This window comes from Paramormyrops kingsleyae, chromosome 13, assembly GCF_048594095.1.
Source record: "Paramormyrops kingsleyae isolate MSU_618 chromosome 13, PKINGS_0.4, whole genome shotgun sequence".
NCBI classification, from domain to species: domain Eukaryota; kingdom Metazoa; phylum Chordata; class Actinopteri; order Osteoglossiformes; family Mormyridae; genus Paramormyrops; species Paramormyrops kingsleyae.
In genome coordinates, this window is record NC_132809.1 from 7,758,470 (window position 1) to 7,779,544 (window position 21,075).

Here is a 21,075-nt window from a genome sequence, read left to right on the forward strand (position 1 = left end):
ACTTAACAGTACAAAGCTGCTTCTTCCGGATTTTCATATGTTGTTTCGGGGAATTTATAACCAGCATCTGCTTGTGCTATAGAACCACACTGTGTACAAAGTGAGTTTTCGGAAATTAAGCATCCTGTGAACCAAAAATCACTGAAAATTTTCGCATAACGAGTTTTTTTCCAACTATATCAAAGAAATGCTTTATACCGACGTATACTCAAATCTCAATTACGTATCTAGATTGTCCCACGTTTTAGCAGTGTTGTTGCCAAAAGTATCACCTTTTAACAAATAACGACTCACAACTGTATCGTCTAACGCTATTAGCTATTAACTGCAGAAATCACATCTCTAGAGCTAGTTTAATAAGTGCATTAGCGAGAGTTATTCATGGTGACGCTGCTGTTAAGCATTTACAAACAGAGCCGTCAGACTAGAAAGCTTCCAAGCCTTCTACTTCGTGCGTTACGTCGCCTTGAACCTCAAAACATCAAGTACCGTGGTAGGTAGAAAAATATATGTTCTTGAGTTGCTGGAGGTTATGTTGTTAGTGGCCCCGAGAAAAGTAGTCAAACTGAGACATTATCAGTAAAAAAAAAACACATCGTATGTATAGGTAAAATTTTTAATTACTGTGCATGAAAGTTACCTTCTAAGCTACAAAAGTTTATTAAGAATTAGTAGGATTAGTTGCTGTAGCAGAAAAAGGAACATAATTCTCCCAATTCTTTAAATTTGGGTTCCGTTAGATACATTTTAATTGATCATTATGAACAACATTGTAAGTGCGATCCTAAGAACAGCTAAATTGTAAATAATCAGTCAATCATTTAAGAGAACTGAATTATTTGTCATTCGTGTATGTGACCGCAGACAGCGAATTAGCAGTGAGAATGGAACAGGGCTGCGTGGGGGGGAATAACAAATGAAATGATTAGCGATTAGATCTGAAAACATTCAAATAAGAGGTTGCGACGTCAGTCCACTTATCCAGCGGAAATACAAAGTGAGCAAGAGCGAAAGGCGGGCGAAACGGAGAGGGCGAGAGAGTGAGAGAGAGAGAGAGAGAGAGAGAGAATGAGGCTTGAGAAATGGGAGGGGCTTCTAAACGACTATGAATGTCAATCAGAGCTAAGAGTCCCAATAATCTAAAGCAATCTTTAAGGACCTGACCTTAGTCCATTCCGATCAATAGGAAAGTGAGGGTGGAGAGCGCTATTGGATCGTTTTTACACCAGCGCTGTATGAGGAAATATAGACTTCCTTTACAGCTGGCCGTACTCAGAATAAAGTGGATACTGTAGTAGCTGCCAAGAAAGCGATTTACTTTTTGTTATCACAGCAGCCTTTTTTCTGCGACTATGTCTTTCCCGCAGCTGGGATATCAGTACATCAGACCGATGTACGCCTCCGAGCGCCCGGGGATCAGCAGTTCTCGAGTCGGGACGGAGCTCAGTCCATCCGGCGCGCTCTCTAATGTTCTTTCTACGATGTACGGATCACCCTTCGCTGCACAAGGATATGGCGCGTTCCTTCCTTATTCAAACGATATATCAGTTTTCAATCAGCTGGTAAGTTTAATTTTTAAAAATCTATTACTGAAATACTAAAGTGATTGAAGAAAAAATGTAGAAACAAATCGAGTAAAATGTGACTCAAATGTAACAAATGCTCATCTGGCTTTTGTACTAGTAAATCGATAAAGATTATATGTCTTTTTTAAGTAAAACATAGCTTATAATTTCTAGGCGTCTAAATAGCGAACTTTCCGTATAGACAATAACAAAAACAAACAAAACAATAACAAAAACGTGGAACTCAAACAAAAAGTAAAATAAGTGATATACCTGGTATGTTCAGGTGCATTTCTAACTCTACAACGTGCACACCGTCCGCAGAAAGCACACTAATAAGAGAGGCTGTTTATGTATGTTTACATCGCTGTAGACCCAGAACCTGAAGTCTATATCTTTGCAAAATATGCAATTAATTAGTTTGTACTTTTATTGTTTGTAATACTTTTATTTAATTTTAAAATCCTATATACAGAACTCTGCACGCCAATCTGAGGTTTAAGCCCTCGCGTTTAAGCCCCTTAGTTACAAAAAAACTCATCATGCCTCTTCCAGACCTCTGCCTAAATGGATGCACTGCGACCAACCGCGATTATTTTGTTCATAAAGTGACACATGCGTGAATGTAACTTTTTCAGGGCCAGGAACAATGTATTTACTAATATGTCTCCATGTCCCTGTTTGTTACTTTTTTCTCTAGGGAGCTCAGTATGAATTGAAAGACAGCCCGGGTGTACAGCACACAGGATTTGCCCATCAGCACCCCGCTTTTTACCCCTATGGGCAATATCAGTTTGGGGACCCATCCAGGCCCAAGAATGCCACCAGGGAGAGTACAAGCACGCTTAAAGCCTGGCTGAGCGAGCACAGGAAAAACCCGTACCCCACCAAAGGCGAGAAAATCATGCTGGCCATCATCACCAAAATGACCCTGACTCAAGTGTCCACCTGGTTCGCTAACGCCAGGAGAAGACTAAAGAAGGAGAACAAAATGACCTGGGCGCCCAGAAGCCGGACAGACGAAGAAGGGAATGTTTACAACAGTGATCACGAAGGAGACGAGGAAGACAAGAGGGAGGATGACGAAGAGATAGACTTAGAAAATATCGACACGGAAAATATCGAAAACAAGGACGACCTGGATGATCAGGATGACATAAATGCCGATTTGAAACTTGACGGGAGAAGCGATTCGGAAATTTCTGACAGTTACGAGGACTTACAGGCACCAGACCAGAGATTTCTAAAAGTTGTGGTCAAAGAAAGCAAGGACACTCAGGGGCGCCAAGGTGACCACTTAAACCGTCATTCCCTAGAAATAAAAGCAACACATTACAACGACGATCAATTAAAAATAAACCCAGCATCTGTCAATTCGCCACCTTCAGACAATAACTTGGCTCTGGCCCAGAAACCTAAAATCTGGTCTTTGGCCGAGACGGCGACAACTCCAGACAATCCCAGAAAGTCTCCACAAATACATGGAAATTCTGCCGGGCTTGCAGCGCAAACGATCATCGCTCCTCATAGACTAATCTCTTGCCCTGTTGGGAAACTTCAAAACTGGACGAACAGAGCTTTTTCTGCCCACCAGTTTGCTCTGTTAAACTCGAACCATTACCTTGGACTAGCGAACCAGGCGTCTACGAACGGCCTGGCCATCTACGGCAGACACACCGAAGACAAGAGTCTTCATTCAGAATCCGTTCTATCAGGTACTTATTACCGGGGCTGACGTTTCATATGCATATATATATATATATATATATAATTGTTTTTTTGTACAACCTTGTATATTGTATAGCATATCACTCAAGTGCATTTTCTATTTATCACGTTTTTACATCATTAAATTTAATAATAAAAATAGAAGCCATTATTACTTTTAGTTTACAATTAATAAAATTGCAGATGTTGCGGTAGTAATTAAGTCTGTCTCTCTAAATACGTAAGAAGTTACATTTAGATGTAACACATTCTGATTTAAATGCCGAGGCCTGACCACCGGGAAGTTGTAAACGGGAAATATGTTTTTAGGATGGGTCGTTAAGCTGGAACAGTTTCCTTTTTGATAACGAATTGGGTGTAAAAAGACAATTAATGGACTGGGTTATGTATTTTAGTTTTATATTCTGTTAATTTTCACCTAAAATACTCCGTGAGTAATCAATAATGTGTTTCTGTAGAAGTCACCGATGCAGATTGCGGAGTGGTGACATTTTTTGTACGCGTTCAAGCCTGCAAACTCATATTTAAATGCATCTTGCGATTTTAATTTCAGACAGAACTAGTGCCTTGGATGCAGAGAAAAAGTTAAAAACAGCCTTCCACCCTGTTCAAAGACGGTAAGAAGCCTGTATTGTTTTAAGCGTATTTATTTTGCCGGTTCACAGATATATTTTAATGTCTAGAACAATGATTTGACGTCAAATTCATATAATAAAAATCATACGTAAATTAACTAAGTAGAATATAATAAATGGCTGCATTGAAATATTTATTATCGATCGCTTCCCCCCTAAAAGTAGATATTTTTAATGAAACATACCCAGATTATTTACGTTGTTTTTCCCGTATTTTGCAGGCCACAGAACCAGCTAGATGCCGCAATGGTTCTATCCGCACTCTCATCCTCATAGTCTTTTTCATTTTTTTTTATTTTGATTTGCTGTAAGGAATGTAAATTAAGAATACTGCATCTATGTATAATTGTAAGCATGTCCTGTGTAAAACTGCTAATGTAATATTGTATGAAAACTGTAGTCTTTGGAGTTCTTTTTGTAAGTTCCGTAAGAATTTGATGTTCAGACTGTTTTGTATATAAAGTAAAGAAAATGTACATATTTGTGAATCAAATTGTACAAGAAAATATATATATTTTGGCTAATAAATGAACAGTTACAACTATCGATTGCATGTTTTGTTTGTCGTGGTTAAGAGGCATTATCGAGAATTTGGCATAAGCGATTTTTCCCTGTTTGCGAATTTAAATCATTACATTTCGACTGAAAAGCGCGCTTGTCTCCAGCAAAGGGAACGGCAGTTATACTGCATTAAAACTGAAGGGAGATATTTTTCGTTTATTTGAAACCTTTCCATCTTCGGGGGACTCTGGTTCGGGCAGAATTTGATTAGCTCTAATTTTCTTTGTCTTTGAATTATAATTGTGAATTGGTTAATGGTACACAGGCAATGTGCAAACTGTTGAGAAAGTTTGTTTCTTTGATTTTTATTTCATTTTTAATATGTATTGCTTTTCAGTCATTTAATAATAGTTCATTTTCAGTCATTTAATAAGTTGTTCTGAAATACATACCATACGCCACCAGTACAGTATCATCGCATATTATGTTTGCTTACCTCTAATCGATTTGCATATCAACGGATTTTCTTTTAACTCAAAAGAAGTATTTTTTTTAGGAAAGCTGGAACTTGAGCTCCCTCTACAGGTTGATTCAAATCTCGCATGTTTTCTGAAGGCTCATTTACTGAACAGTTGCATTTGGACCTATACATATATTTAATTTATTCTGTGTATGTGCCAAATGCGTTCATATTGCAAGCAAATTTGTTTTTTGCATAATTAAAATTCGGTGGCAATATCGAAATATTAGCAGTCAGCGTTGCTCGTTAAATATAACGAATAATACTGTTTCTTCGTAGTTTCTCATTGCAGTCGAATAGTTAAAACATTTAACATTTCTGAAATTCTGCTTAGAAATATTGAACTTTCAGCAAGAAATAAAAATTTGACAATAAAATGACAGTTATATTAATTATATGATTATATGCTATTGACTTTATACAGTGGTCCACTAAAATGGCCTACGGTAGTATTATAATGAGAATGTTTACAGAATTTACAAAATAATTTAATTCGTAAATTACTTTTAGGATGTGGCAACATCTCTCAAATGCTCTCAAATGCTTAATTATTTTAATTAAATTTCGAGTTAACGAAATATAAAATGCAAATTAGAAAATTAAAGGTTTAAACACACAGCCGTTCTGTCTGTGCGCTGTTTAACAACTGATTAATGACTTGCAAAGAAATACATTAAACAGATAAAAATATATATATTTTTACCCACATGTTTATTACCCATAATACCACTACCAACACCATCAGCACTATTAAATAGCTAGGTGTTAAAATTTTGAATGTAAATTACTTTTCACACAAGAGATTCCTACCAATTATGCCTGTAAAATCACATTTTATTAAAATTCTGGACAAAAACGAACTGTACAAATGAACTTGTGACAAATTCAGATTTTTAAACTGTGTATTATGTATAGCACTAAGAAATGCATAACTATCGTTTATCAAATGTGGCAGTCTAAAACAATGAACTAAAACTAAGGTTCAGTAATGGGTTTAGTGCTATTGGACAGTTTACTATTATCCGAAAAAAAGCAAAGATGCTTTTAGAAATCTGACACGATGTTAAAGGGAGCATTGGTCCGGTTGGTGAACCACAAAGAGGCTGAATAAGTGACAGTACCTCACCATCTAGACATCTATACAGGCCGAAACACTGCTTAGAGACCCGGCCAAGAGTGAGGAAGGAGGAGTGAGTCAGGGGCTTTGTATAACAGGAAAAAGAGCCGCCTTTCCCAGCCTTCTCTCCATGTCGCCTTCCTGTCTAATCAATTATCTTCCTGAGAACCCAGCATCTAAGTGAGCGCTTATTATGCATAATTCATAAATCACAGCATCGTCTCGGACACTGATTGATGTCATCATCTTTCTGCTTTATACCCGATCTCTCGGAGAAGCGCAAGGCCAGATTAGGCACAGGAAATGGCACGATGTGCAAGTGACCGATATCATTGTATTCCGCCCGCCTGAAGCATGCTTCTAGGCCAGTAACAAGCATGAGTATTTCACGTAAAATGACCTTTTATGCAATGCATATTATATATTGTTACGCAACTAGCTTAAAAAGATCTGATTACAAACTGAATGTTTGTGATAATTAAAAATATTATTATTCGGTGTAAAAGCGCCCGCATCGATACTGTTCGAATTAGTTCAAGCTTAATAAATCGCTGCACAAAATTGCTGTTCTAAAGTGTCAGTTAAACAAAATAATCATGGCGGCTGTGTCCAACAAGCGTCTTTTATATTACAGCAAATGGAAGATATTAAGCAACATTTTGCTCAGAGCGGCACGGAGGCCATTTCCGCGAGGGCATTGAGCATCATTCATTTATTCACACTTTAAGTGGATGTCCTTGCGGCTAATGAGCAATAATCAACACTGACTCCTCTTTTTTTTCTTCGCTCCTAGCAATGTTTAACACCCGACAGAGAGCCTTTTGCAAACACACAAGAGAATATGCTTTGAAATTGCTGATGGATAAAATTGCATGTGCTCGCAAAGAGCTCGCTCCGCTCATGTGTGCACACACAAATATACACACCAAATCATCGCTCGAAAACGAAATCAATCTATTATCAGTTTTGTACTAATGATAATATGTAAGTTGTGCATGCTACGTAACTCTAACACGTACTCTATCGAATCAAGATCGGATCAATCTTTACGCTGAATATCAGTATGAGGTCGATCATACAAAGTTCTATATTTACAGTGCTTTTTTTAAACTGTGTAAAGTGATGTAAAAGTCATGGGAAACGATTTTCCAAAATCGACCTACATTTAAATGAAACTGTAATATTTTTTTTACAATTACATTTAAAATAAAAAAACTGAAAAAATTATGAATTATATGGATATAGAATGCAATTTGACAAACAAGAAACACAATTTTAAATACTATCCAATGTTTTAAAAGTAAATTTGTAAATTGTATACATAGAAGGTACAATCTGAATAGATGACCCAGCTACCTGTAGCAAACCAAACAATAAACAGAACAATATGTTTGGCTTTGCAGTGGAGTACAGATATGCATCTAACTGTGGGCTTTGGTTGATCTAGTCGAGCCAGATTGCATTGCTCTGGTATCTGTGAGGGCCTGCAAAAGGAGCCGTCAACTTCTAATTTGAATTTAAAGAAAATAAAGTAAATAAATACAAGCGTTTCAGACAAGTGGTGTGCTCTGAAAGAGGCCAACGGGCAAAAAAAAAAAAGTCTCCTTGTGTTGCCAGCCCATCCTACTCCTTGGCTATTGTCCCCTGGCCCCCAGTCGACACCTCCTCTCCTGTGGGCAGCCCCGGCCCCCTAGATGTTCAAATGTCACTCCTTTTGTACCCCGCGTCCGGCTTTGAAGGCGCCGGGGCCCATTGTCCGGGCTGCTAATCCCTTTATGAGGCAATGCTGATTGTCCCCTCACAACATCGCTGGAGCAAAGCGCTGCTTCTCCAGCTCTGGGTCGCCACTTCCCTCCGAGGCTTTAAAGAGGGTGAAAGTGAGATGGGCCGCGGGGCAGGAATTGGGGCGGGGGCAGGAGGGGCAGCGGTCGGATCACGGCCCAACTGGTCACAATAAGCTTTAGAGAAAGGCGGACCGTGACCTCGTCAGGGGGATGCGCCCTGCTCTGCGACCGCAGCTCTCAGGCATGCCCAAGGATCTCGCAGGGAGCAGAAACACCCCGGATTACTAAAGCAGAGCGCTCCCCGCTTTCTTCCAAGGAGAGAGAAACACACTTATAAAGATGTTTTGAAACACTTTATAGTAAATACTTGGACCGAGTCGGAACGGACTAAAATCACTGCTCCTGCTTCCTAACTATTGCCATTAGTTGAGTTTGCTGCAGCATTTTTTTTTGTTTTTTGTTCCGTAGTGCCACTATAAATACAAAGGGTTGGGAACAGTGCCATTCACTGGCGCTGGAACAGGGGCGAAGGAGGACAGATTTCACGCCTATTGTTGGGGGGAGTTAGGGAAGGGAATGCCTTCGCTGGACTCGAAAGGCAACAAGTGGGGAATGTGGCAGCAGCGGCTGCTCCCGGGCCTATTGCCGTGCAGCCATCTGAAAGACTGTGCTTTTCTGGGGCCTCTTCACATTTTTTTTTTACCCAAGTCGCAGGGCAATTATGGAAATGGACCCTTTGAAGCTGGGCAGAGCTCTCTTTATTTTCTTTCCCCCATCGCCCCCCCCCCCTTCTCTTAATCTTCCCACAGCACCATTCCGGCTGTAGTTGTTTTTTAACAGAGTTTAGCGGTTGGTTTATTAGAGTTACTGCTGTTAATGAAGGATCACATCCTCTATCTTACTGTCTCACAGACACATACGCACGCACACACTTATTAGGTATGTTTCGTTGTGGAGACTATATTCATTTCTATGGGCAAAACCCTAATCCCAACGATAACAACCTACCCAGCCCTAACCTTAACCATAAGTAACCAAACAAAATACCTGGTCTTTTGGCATTTTTAGTTTTTTGATTGCAGTCACAGATTTTTATACAATTGACTGAAAAAAGTCCCCACAAGGTTGAAATAACAGGTTTATGGGGACATTTTCGATGCTGACAGCCCAGGCTGGTTTGGTCCGCCAGAGCAGCCACTAGCTGGACCAAGCTTCCCTTTCTCCAAAAGTCCATAGGAAACATCTGAAGTCCGACGGCCCCTGCGCTTTCTCAGCTTTGCACACTATTCACCATTGTAGCACAGAATGTAGACACTGGGTGTGAACTAATAAGACGTACTTTCTCCTGATGGGAGTCTCAAGGTGCGGGAGGCCAAGATGACCCAACACAGCGCAGCAATCTGCCATTTCCAGAGTGATGTTAATGCTCTCAAGGTCAGATTGGCTGCCATTAATATTAACAACACATTTTTATTTTTGCGGGGGGGCGTGTTATGACACAGACTGTAAAAACGTAAGCCCCCCCCCCCCAGCCACTTCTCAAGACTGTGTTTCAGGTTTCTTTTGCCAGAGTCTGTAATTACACCATTTGTAAGTAGAGGTATTAAGTCAGGCCTCTGTTTTTAAAGGGGTCGCCCTGCCCTACATTTCTTGGCCTCCTGCCGGAACATTCTGCATAATTATCAACAGTATTCAAAAGAAGGTCAGGCGACAGACTCGCTTATGAGAAAACCGTAGCTGCTTGGCCCAGACTCCTGAAGAAGGGCTTCACCAAACAGCGCCGAACTTTCCACGAAAACAAACCCTAGGCCTTTTACAAATGAAGATGCTGATAAAGATGCCCAGATTTTTATTAATGAGGGTGCTGCAGTATCATTTACGTTCCCTGGCACTTTGATCTTTTATTGAGATTAGCTTCATGTAAGGGAAAGTCGGTGAGCTTATTTATTGGAAGTACACTTTGTTCGGCCGGTCATGCAGCGCTAAGCTAGTGGCAAGACGCTCCGTTCAGAGGAGAGCGCTGGGTCCTCGTGCAACCAGAGCCATCGTACATCTGATCAACTCCTTACATCACCCGGCCCTAGCTGGCCCAGTCCACACCAGGGACCTGCTGCTGTGCACCAAGTTCACAGCATTAAGGATTACTTCATGTACAAAGGAACATCCAGTAATAATTGTTTTGAACTGCCTTTGGGTTTAACTTGGGCAGGAAAAGCAAAAGGCTCTTTTCGGTCTGCTTCATGGACTGCAACTGCAGCATGTCAATGGCGCTCTTCCATGCCTGCAAACATAAAACCACGGCTAAGATGAGGCCATGCTGACTGACTAGGAAGCCTCTGTGTATCTGTCAAGCTGAAAATGTGCTTGTGATTACAACACAGCATATGATGCCATCGTTTCAACACGAACATAGATATTAATGCTAACGGGTAGCGCTCGTATGTGAAACTGGCACCCACTGCAGAACTTCTGTTTGGCTCTGTGAGGACTGAGCTGCAGACCAAGTGATGACGGCTAGGGAACGGGAAAAGATGTAAACATCTACTGCTTTCTCTGCCTTTAAGAAAAACAAGCCCTGTAGTGCTCATCTCCCGATCCTGCCAGGAGCCTTTCCTGCTCTCGTTTCGGAGGGCTGAATACCGGCATTCACGCCCCGCTAACACGCGCAGTCTTCCTTCTTTCTGCGGTAAATGCAATTTCCACCAGTCCATCTTCCGCCACAAAGCCCGCTGACACCATCCCCCAGCGACCGGGCACATTTCAATATGTTAAAGCTCGGCCAGAAGAGCAGAATAAAGCGCGCCATTCTTCACGGCTCCTCTTTGTGCTTAGATAAACTTGTTGTCAGCCACATTGTCGGGTCCTCCGCAACGACACCGTTCGGTCTGATAATCGCTTTGCCATGCAAATGAGGGCGGACGGAGGAAGGGCCCGAGAGTGCAGCGCCCATTGTGCACGCAAGACAGCGGCTTTATTTCAGCGGGGACAAGCGCAGAGACGGGCCTGTCCTCCCGCCTTCCACAATGAGTAGAACGGGATCGCGGCCTGGGTGGGGGGGGGGGGTGGGTGGAGAGGCTACAGCAGACATCTAAGCAGACGTCTTTATGGACCGGAACCATTAGTAGGATGGATGGAACAGCTGGTTCCACCAAGGACCACAATGTCCCAGGTCCTCTCAGCACGGCTCAGACACATGGAGAACTAAGACCAAATGACCCAGAGGACGTACTACCACCAGCAGGGCTCAGACCTCCAGGCCGAAGCGTTTCTCCAGTCAGGGGAGGCTTTTGCCCCCACCTCCCTTCTTATGCAAACGTTGGCCAGATCAGCTTCATGTTTTCATGGGATACAAGCAGATCAAGTTCCTAAAAACTGCATGCTGCAATAAACCTTCATAATAATGAGCTAAGACAAAGTATCTCATATACTTGGTTTTGCAAGGACCTGAACATGATTATTTTATGAGAAGGTCAGGGTTCAAGATCAAAACATCCTCCCAGCATGGAGCTACATCACATAACCATGGGAAATGACACATGAGATATAAAATCTGCAGGTAGATAAACTATGTCCGTTTGCCAGTAGTAACAGACCTTCCATGTCAAAATCCCAAGAGGTTCCCGTCTTTCTTCCTAGAAACATCTCAGCATATTTATCTTAAGTTGTTAAAATATACAGCAGATGAACTCTGACTTCTTCGTCCTGAAGGAGACCACATTTCTCCTTTAACATAAACAGATAAAAACCTTTTTCGGGATATATATAGCAAACGACATATGATGTGGGGCCAGTAAGTTATATCAACTACAGTGTCTGAATTGATGGATGGATGAATGGATACAATGGTAATTAATTGGATGGAAAACAGAAACAAGACAATAAAAAGCAGATCGCTGTCTTATATCATAGAATGATCTTTATAAACAGGTTATTTAAGCAATATAGGTAATCAGACAAAACCCAAACAGTCAGAATATGAGTTCTGGGCCATAAAATGAATCTCACTGGGCAAAGAAGCAAACTGTGCTGTCTGAATATCACTGCTAAGTGTTCAGGACCTGCAGGATCGAGACGCCCGTCCATGCGTTCCACCACGCTGAGCACAACACCCCTGGGCTACAATGATTGTAAATCATAATAAATCCCTGGGGGGGTAGAGCAGCAGAATAAAGATGGACTACAAAGCATGGAAAATTTGTAGACCAAGTGGAAGTACATTTTGGCCGGTGGAGATGAATGACAGCGCTTATAATGTGCTGTCCTTTCTTCCTGACACTCTGGGGCTGTCAGGAGGCAGAACCACCAACACAGCGCCAGCGCGAGGCTGGTAAGCAGCCATCCGTCTCGGAAATGTGAAAAATGCCATGTAAAAGAATCTGGAGAGAGGGCATTTTAAGGGGCCCCCTTGGAGGAGGAATCAGAGGCACCTGCTGAGCCGCACGGGGCAGTTGGCCACTGACAGACAGGTGTTCTTCAGAAGTCCACGTCAGTCTTCCTCCCGTCTGGAAACCAGACATTCACTCCATCCTGCCCCCCTCTCTCTCTCCTTGCTCTTTGGTATATATCTGTCACCAGAGCCAGATGTGAGGCAGATCCGTGGCTTTGGGAACCGTGAGAAACTGTTCTCGGCTGCTCATCCGCTTCGCAGTGTTGGGCTATCCGGACCAAGAGAAGGGCTGGAGAAAAGGCAGCTCAGTACGCCAGCAGAGGTCTGCGGTGTGGCATTGTTCCTGACCGTCGTGTAATCTGGGCCATTCCTCCATGACGGCATATCTGGGTTCAGTTCTAGCATATGCACCCAGCCCCCACACGTCATGCTATTACATGAGGATGATGCACCAACAAATCACTCACAGAAGGCAGGGCCTTTCCAACTGAATTTGAACATCCTAAACACATCACAGCCATGTTGGGCTTAGGCCTAAAGCACTTGCATACTGCTGCTTTCTGCTTTCCTTAAAAACAGGCAAGGGAGCTTCAGAAAACCTTCGCACCTCCCCCTGCTCTAAAATACCTTTCTCAGCTAGGGTGGGGGAAGTGAAATGGTTTTGCCCAAATCTTCTCCACACAGATCGGAAGAAACCCAGCCTGAAAGGTCAATCTCCTGAGGAGAATGGTCACGATAACCCCCCCCCCCCCTCCGTGCCCCCCATGGCCAGGCTCCTGAGGAGAGTGGTCATCATACACTAACTCTTTGGAAAACAACCTAAGACTAACCATAACCCCAAACACTCTGCTGGTCTGCATCATCACCATCAATGGCCAGACCTTGCACTGCTAACATGCTAAACAACAGGACGTTCTAAGTCCTTCTGAGGGAAAAGGAAACAAGCCACACAGCTGCCTACTTGCAGCTTCCAAAACACAACCAGATGACATGGATGAATTTCTGAAATGTATAGCATCATTTAAAACAGTGCACAACTTCAGTGTTCAACTGAAACTCTACACATGAAGAACTGTACAAAAGTCTTAGGCAAAGGCAAATAATATCATATCAGTTTTACACTAACATGAAGAAGAAGGTTTAATAAGTATATTTGCACTTTCCAGTCTGTGTCTGTGCCTAAGATTAGGGCTGTACATGTAATCATAGAAAAACCGCGATCGCGATTCTCACCTCTATGCGATCTCATTTGTAAATTACAACAGTTCTTCTACATTGTATTACAACAGCTGGATCAAAACAAGTGCTCTGCTTTTCCCCAGAGAGTCTCAAGTATCCCATAATTCTGCATTCGCTTTAAAGGGTGAATTTTCACCACACCAGGTACCTTACTTTTGGTACTTCAAGAAAGTACCAAAAGTACGGTACTTCAAGGTGTTGGTTTTCCACTGGCGTAAAAACTGGTACCGGCGTTGAATGACATCACAACGCGAGGCGGCGTATTTTGTACTGAATTACAAAATTGTAAAAAGTGGCTGTAGTATATTATAGGGCTGGAAGATGTATATCAATGCTAACATCGCATGTCATGCACATCCAATTCTTACATCACTAGTCCGCTAGATTAAAATTAGGCTTTTTCTTACTTTCAATTCTGTATACAGACATTATAGCGCATGGAGTTTAAGTTTCGCTAAGACATTTTTACTCTGCCATAGAAAAAAAAACCTTGGCTAGCCTTACAATTTTCATTATTATTCCTTTTACAGATTATCTAGTATATGTTTAAAAATCAGTTTAAAGTTTTATCCTCCCTGCTTTTGCATGAGTGCTGCATACATTCTCCAAGACAATCATAATCATATTCATCCTTGCTGTTTAAATCACCCTTAGATGAGTTTTTGAGAAATTTGTGTTGAACTCCTTTTTTGTTTTACAAATAGCCCAATATTTATTACAAGAAAATCACATTGCAATGCTTAGAAAGTTTCCAATACTGTGCTGTCCTAGTATATTATACATAATACTTCATTTCTTTTTATGCCGTCCTGATCTCTGTTTCTTTAGACCAGATCGCAGCTAAAGCTTGGGTTGCTTCAATTGCCCAAGCATCCATGTTATTATTTTATCATTATTTTAATTCTTTTTTTACCTTATTTATCATTGTTTTTTGAGTTCGCAACTGTTTTAAAGATGGCAGTTGTATTGTGTTTCAGAGGCAGGCTATTTGCATAACCTTGTGACTAAGAAATGAATAGCCAATTGAGCATTTCCTTTCTGTTAGAAGTTGATATGCTGATCCTGGATCAATCATATATTTGGCATATGTCGTTTTTTGTTGTGTTTCCTTTTGCAGTTTATTGAGTGCAATAAAAGTTTAATTTAATGGTTACAGAGCATCGTAATCGCGATTCATTTTTTCAGAATCGTGCAGCCCTACCTCAGATTCACTAAGTGGTAACAAGTCTGTCCCTAGCTAGCAGAGTCCAGCCTCAGAGAGTTAGGTGGGTCCTCCCGTATCTCAGAGAGTAAGGTGGGTCACTTAGAGAGTAAGGTGGGGCGCTTAGAGAGTAAGGTGGGTGCTCCCATACCTCTGACAGTAAGGGAGCACTCCTATCCCTCAGAGAGTAAGGTGGGTGGTCCTGTACCTCAGAGAATAAGGTGGGTACTCCTGTACCTCAGAGAGTAAGGTGGGTGCTCCCGTACCTCAGAGAATAAGGTGGGTACTCCTGTACCTCAGAGAGTAAGGTGGGTGCTCCCGTACCTCAGAGAATAAGGTGGGTACTCCTGTACCTCAGAGAGTAAGGTGGGTACTCCTGTACCTCAGAGAGTAAGGTGAGTGCTCCTGTACCTCAGAGAATAAGGTGAGTGTTCCTGTACCTTAGAGAGTAAGGTGGGTCTTCCTGTATCTCAGAGAGGAAGGTGGGTGCTCCTGTATCTGAGAAAGTAAGGTGGGTACAGTACTCCCATATCTCAGAGAGAAAGTTGGGTCCTCCCGTATCTCAGAGAGTAAGTTGGGTCCTCCCGTATCTCAGAGAGTAAATTGGGTCCTCCCGTATCTCAGAGAGTAAGGTGGGTGCTCCTGTACCTCAGAGAGTAAGGTGAGTGTTCCTGTACCTCAGAGAGTAAGGTGGGTGCTCCTATACCTCAGAGAGTAAGGTGGGTGCTCCCTTACCTCAGAGAATAAGGTGGGTACTCCTGTACCTCAGAGAGTAAGGTGGGTGCTCCTGTACCTCAGAGAGGAAGGTGAGTGCCCCTGTACCTCGGAGAGTAAGTTGGGTCCTCCCGTATCTCGGAGAGTAAGTTGGGTCCTCCCATATCTCAGAGAATATGGTGGGTGCTCCGGTACCTCAGAGAATATGGTTGGTGCTCCTGTACCTCAGAGAATATGGTGGGTGCTCCTGTACCTCAGAGAGATAGCTCCCAAGGCCGCAGACATCCTAACATTCCCGTGTCCCACCACTGCCTACCAGCATCTCACTGGCCTTTCATTGGGCCCTTAAAGGTCTTACTGAATTTCCTCGCAGCAGGAAAATCTTCCATGTGGTGAAAGAGCTGCCGATATTCCATATGATGACATTTCCATGGTTATAGAACTGGCATCCAGTCATATACTGTATGGTTACATACATTGTAAAACAAAGATTTTACAGATTTCAATCACTGAAATAATTAAATAATAAAAATGTCTCCTTTGACCCAATGGTAGAACACGGCAAAACCACAAGACTGTCCTCAGAGAGTAATATAGCTAACCCCATTAATGTCCAATTCTCTTTTGAAGTGTCTATAGAAAGAGCAACCCATGAAAATAGGCTCATGAAAACTGAGTAATGGAGTAGATACTAAAGCAGCCAAAGTACATAGACAAGTAATATAAAATACAGCATTCGAGCAGAATTACAGCACATTTCGGGGGCTGCTGTACATAAAGTCTCCTTTTATGTTCCAGGCAAGTTCAGAAATGCATGTTTGGATCGAACACACTTCCATTTCTCATGCAATACTTAGGCTACATGAAAAATAATTTAAGCAAATGGGCACAGAAAAAAGCCTTATTGTAAGCTGATATGAAAATATTTAAACTACCATAGCTACCACAAACAGTTACACCACTGATTTCAAGCCCCGGTCACATGGCATTGCAACGTGAGAGATCGCACAGGGGCTCAATAAATGGAATTTACGTTTTTTAAGATGCCCTGATTATAGTGGTGCTGTGTTACTCTATATTAGCAATGTGTTAAAATACTCACAGAAAGAGAGCTGGTTACAATGCATTTCCCAGTGCAACTAATTTCACATTTTATCCTCATAAAGAGACTCAGTACTAGACATATTTTTGCACAACACAAAGAAAGCTTCCCTTCTGAAGCTGTATTCAGAGAACTAATCAGAGCAGCCTTCATATATACTATATGGTGGCAGAATGTGTCTCAGCAGGTCAGAACCTGTGAACCTGCCTATGATTGGCAGAGTGACATTATTGTTGGGTCTTTGCACAAGGTCCTTAACTCCAGCTGCTGGGGCACTGTCTGGCCCTCCTTTCTCAAGGTTTACCTTGCATTGGATAAAGGTTTCTGCTAGATAAATAAATGCATTCTACAATAATTTTAAATGCCTCTTGTTCAAATAATCCTGCTCACATTGCAGCATTTTCCTTTCACAGTGGATAAGGGATATTGCCATAATGTTGTACTGTTACATTCCTCACATCAAAGGACCTTGTTAAGGCCACCCTGCTATGCTATGACATTATTTGGAAAACTCCAGTGTCTTGTCATATGACTCAGGCACAACAAAGCCAGGATATTTCCAGAAACGAAATCGAACATTGTATTATGACCTTATTAATTACATCTATGGGTGCATTGGGCAATTAGAGAAATTTCCATAATCTCAACTTCTCTGTATTTGTGCAATTGTGTATCCAAATTTCCCCTAAATACGTGTTATCTGGGGGGGGGGGTGCACTAACAAACAAACAATGAAGATTTTAAGACAGAGATTCTCTACTGGTCACTGATCACACTAAAGGCGACTGGAGCTGGTGAGCTGGTGGCTTTTTTCTAGGTGGGGAAGGAGGACCAAAGAAAGTCTGTTTTAATGTTGACGTCTTGTCCTTAAAAGGAACACGTCCAGGATCCAAGATGGCTTTGGCATGTGTGGCTCTCAGATAATGATTTCCATTTATACAGCATTGCTGTAAGCACAGAAAGGACTTGCTGTGGTAAAGAGGAGAAAAAAAGAAGAAAAAAAAACCCCAACCATCATTGCGGGATCACCGAGTATCTTATAAAACACAGGAAATTGCACATAATAGAACAGAATTTTTGGCTTACTCATGTCTGAGGCCCAGGACAAGCTGGAGAGTGACACGCCGCCGGGGCCATGGAGCCCCAACACCCGTCTGAGCTGCCACACGAGCGGTGAGACGCCCCTCCGCACGCCTTGTCCCCTCACCACGCTCACGCACTCCTGGTCTCGCGGCTCCCTGCCACATGTCTGTCCCCAGCTCGGGGGGGGTGGAGGAGAAGCCGCTCTGTCAGGAAACCTCTAATGAAGTTCCATGCACGCTGCCTTCTCGCACCCCCATGGTCGCCCTCGCACCAAACACTGAAAGCGGCCATGCAGCCGGTGCCCTCAGCTCCCCTGGTGGTTGGGGCATAACCAGAGTGACACGGCGTCCCTAGCAGTATCCCAACAAAGCCGTTGAGCGCGGTGAATGTTCCAGGACAGTGCTAAGATGGGGTTCCCACTGGCCTCCTGCGCTCATTTCAGTGACTCACACTGCACGCAGAATGCTAAATATACACACACTCAGTCAATTATACACAGCTCCTTTTTAAAAAGAGGCATCCCAAGTGGTTTAGACTGCATAGTAAAAGAGAGTTTTCAACGGGGGGGAGGGACCGTGGCCTGCGTAATCACAGTGTGGTCTGACGGCCATGTACTGCGGCTGGCCAAGGAGCCAGCCAATCGGATGACGCTCCAGCCGAGGGGCCGGCCAATCGTGTGATGCTCTGACCTAAGAGCTGGCCAATCGTGTGATGCGCTAGTCGAGGAGCTGGCCAATCGCATGATGCTCCACACAGGGCCCCAGTGGAAGTTCGTACGCTACAAGAGGAATACTGAGGAGCTCGAGGGGAACTGTGAGGAAGCAGGATGCAGGGTCCCCCCTCAGGTTCCTGAACTGAATACAAAGAGCCATCCTGACCCGAAACACACCGCTTCATATCAAGGCCCTTCAAGTGGATGTGATCCATGCAGCTGAGTGCTGCTATTTGAACATTCTGGAAATATCACTCCAACAACCTGTTCCTGGCCCTTGGGCAATGATCTGACAGATCTCTGTATAACATTACAAAAACAAAAATACACACTCACACACACACACAGGTTGGTAATTATATCTTTGTAGGGACTCTATTCATTTCTATCTCTTGATTGCATCCACAGATCTTTGTGGGGACCTGAGAAATGGTCTCCACAATGTAAAAATAACAGGTTTTTATTACATTGTGGGGAAGGTTTGGTCCCCACAATGTAATATAAACATAACCCACACACACACACACACACAGACATACACGCACTTTTCTGTCATACCATTCGGGTAAATTCAATCAAATGAATGTTGAATAGCAATAAAGTCCTTATTTTGCTTGGCGAGGTCCCTGGTCCACAGTCAACCGCAGCGAGATCAGCTTTCCACCAGCGCCACTGAATCCCAGCCATATGAGCTGGAGTTAATTTGCTGAAACGCTCGAACAATATTTCTGCTTCTTTTAAGGCCGAAATTGAATTTATGGACGTTTTTATTACGATGCCTGTGAGTGCCTATGAGAAGCCTAGTTATCAGGAGCCGCGGTGTCCGTGGAGGGACACGAGCAGGCAAACTTATTCGCAAGACACATATCGGGTGCCTAATTATGCTGGGAGGGAAGTTGATTACGGGGCAAAAACCCCCATGAACTGCGCACTGTGAGGTCAGCGACAACGAAGAATCTGCCCCACCAAACCACTTTAGACGGACTGAGAACTAAACAACACATTCCAGCAAAATCAATTGTGCTGATATCTATACCAGCACAAGCACCTTACCCGCCGAAACATTACAAGGCCAGATCAGGGAGGGCCTGGGCCCAGGGTCCAAGAGAGCTGCAGGGTTGAACTTGACATGAATCTGATGGGATGGTCTGGGTGTTTGGTCAGGCCGTAGATAGAGGATGTTCATTCAACACAGTGTTGTCTGCGGGAGGGGAACTCAGGGAATTACATTAGAGACCAGCTATAAATACTGGTCATTTTCCAAAGCCTGTGATTTGCAAACATAACCTCAAGCCTGACTTGGGTCTACAGCATTATCAAAACTGCCAAAAATACAACAGTGGGAGAAACCGTCCGCCAAACTTTGGCCAGGAGGTAATTCATCCCGTAAAGTAAGACAGGCTTTTCTGTGATGAGAAAACCATAATCTCAACAAGAGTGGCAGAGTCAGTATTGCAGGGGCACCGTGAAACTTCAAACCAGACTGGCTTTCACATCCTAGGCAAACTGAAAGGTCGACACCCTTTGGTCACAGGTAACTCTGAGCCAGTGCCACGCTCCTCCAGAACCAATCAGCTGCTAAACAATGGCTCAACTTCATTGGCTGAAATCAGCATGGAGTTTGTGCTAGAATCTGTATAATCTGTGATATCGGTGTACTGGAAGTGTCCCATTAAAAAACCTGAGGCAAATCCCAAAAGATTGTTCTGCTATGAAGGGTGTACCTAGGAGGGAAACTCTATGAAACCCAAGGAATGCAAGTATTGTAGCTTTCATTTAGGGTATAATAATAGCGTGAGCGTATGTGTGTGTGGGGGTGAACTGGAGATTACCTACACTAAATCAAAACCTAAGTCCTTCCACCTGTCCGTTAGAACAAGACTAAGCTCCATCCAGCACGAAACCCTCCCTCCAAAAATCTGGAAGTTAAATGAACTCATATCCCTGTCACAGAAATTCGTGACAAATGCAATGCCACTGCCAATGGATGGAGATTAACATGCCAGAGCAGAGTGCTTGCTTTCTTTATGAGAAGACAATGACTGCTGCTTAAGTGTCGGAAAGACTAGAACGTGTCAGAAATAGACAAGACCCGCAAAACCAAGGCATGAGCATGGAGACCATTTCTCCCGTTCCTCTGTTTTCAGCTCCGATGGCATGGCCGGCGACAGATGTTTGCACGTTAATGCAGCCCAAAACCACGGCTACACGAGCAACAACTGTTCTGTGTGTTGAAAATACGTCCAAGTCCTTGTCTTTTAATGTACTAAATGTACTAAGCAGAGGAAAGGATTTCAGCTGTGATTTAGAACATGCGGGCCCCAATCATTTCAAAATTACCATAAAACATGTAATAAATGATCAAGTAAGACAGCCCTCACAGCCCCTTTTATCTTCACAGCATGTTTTTTTTCCTCCTTAAGAACAGATTTTCTTTAATAGCAAAACTGGGCTTTGATTCAACTCGCAGCACCACAGTGCCCAAGATGGAAAATATTTTTTTTTTCTGTATTTCTGGTTATTAATCGGGGATATCAAATAGTGGTTGAGACCACATGAGAGCAGGCGTAGTTTAGCAGATGAAGACATAATCAGGGACAGAGTACAGAACCCGTAACAGTTGCACACGCTCAAGAAGTTGAGTCTGACTGCGACATTTAACAGCATTGTTTGGTACTCAAGCACTGCTAGATGAGTCCTCCGTATTTTACTGGATTTGGTGCAGCTGCACAGGGTGAGGTCCCTCCTTATCTCATCACACTCAGCCACCAGTGGACATAAAATAGA

At 42.9% G+C, this 21,075-nt stretch overlaps 1 protein-coding gene and 1 long non-coding RNA gene across 2 annotated transcripts in view; one reads left to right on the forward strand and one right to left on the reverse strand.

Moving 5' to 3' along the window:
- Window positions 1-21,075, reverse strand: part of LOC140578148 (uncharacterized) — a 103,209-nt gene that overhangs the window by 74,964 nt on the left and 7,170 nt on the right. The gene's annotated exons all lie outside the window — the stretch shown is intronic.
- Window positions 1,035-4,472, forward strand: LOC111833975 (iroquois-class homeodomain protein irx-3-like). Its single transcript, XM_023792786.2, has 4 exons — window positions 1,035-1,562; window positions 2,266-3,280; window positions 3,847-3,910; window positions 4,150-4,472. Exons 1-4 carry the CDS (start codon window positions 1,353-1,355, stop codon window positions 4,202-4,204), a joined length of 1,344 nt encoding a protein of 447 aa, XP_023648554.1. The 5' UTR covers window positions 1,035-1,352; the 3' UTR covers window positions 4,205-4,472.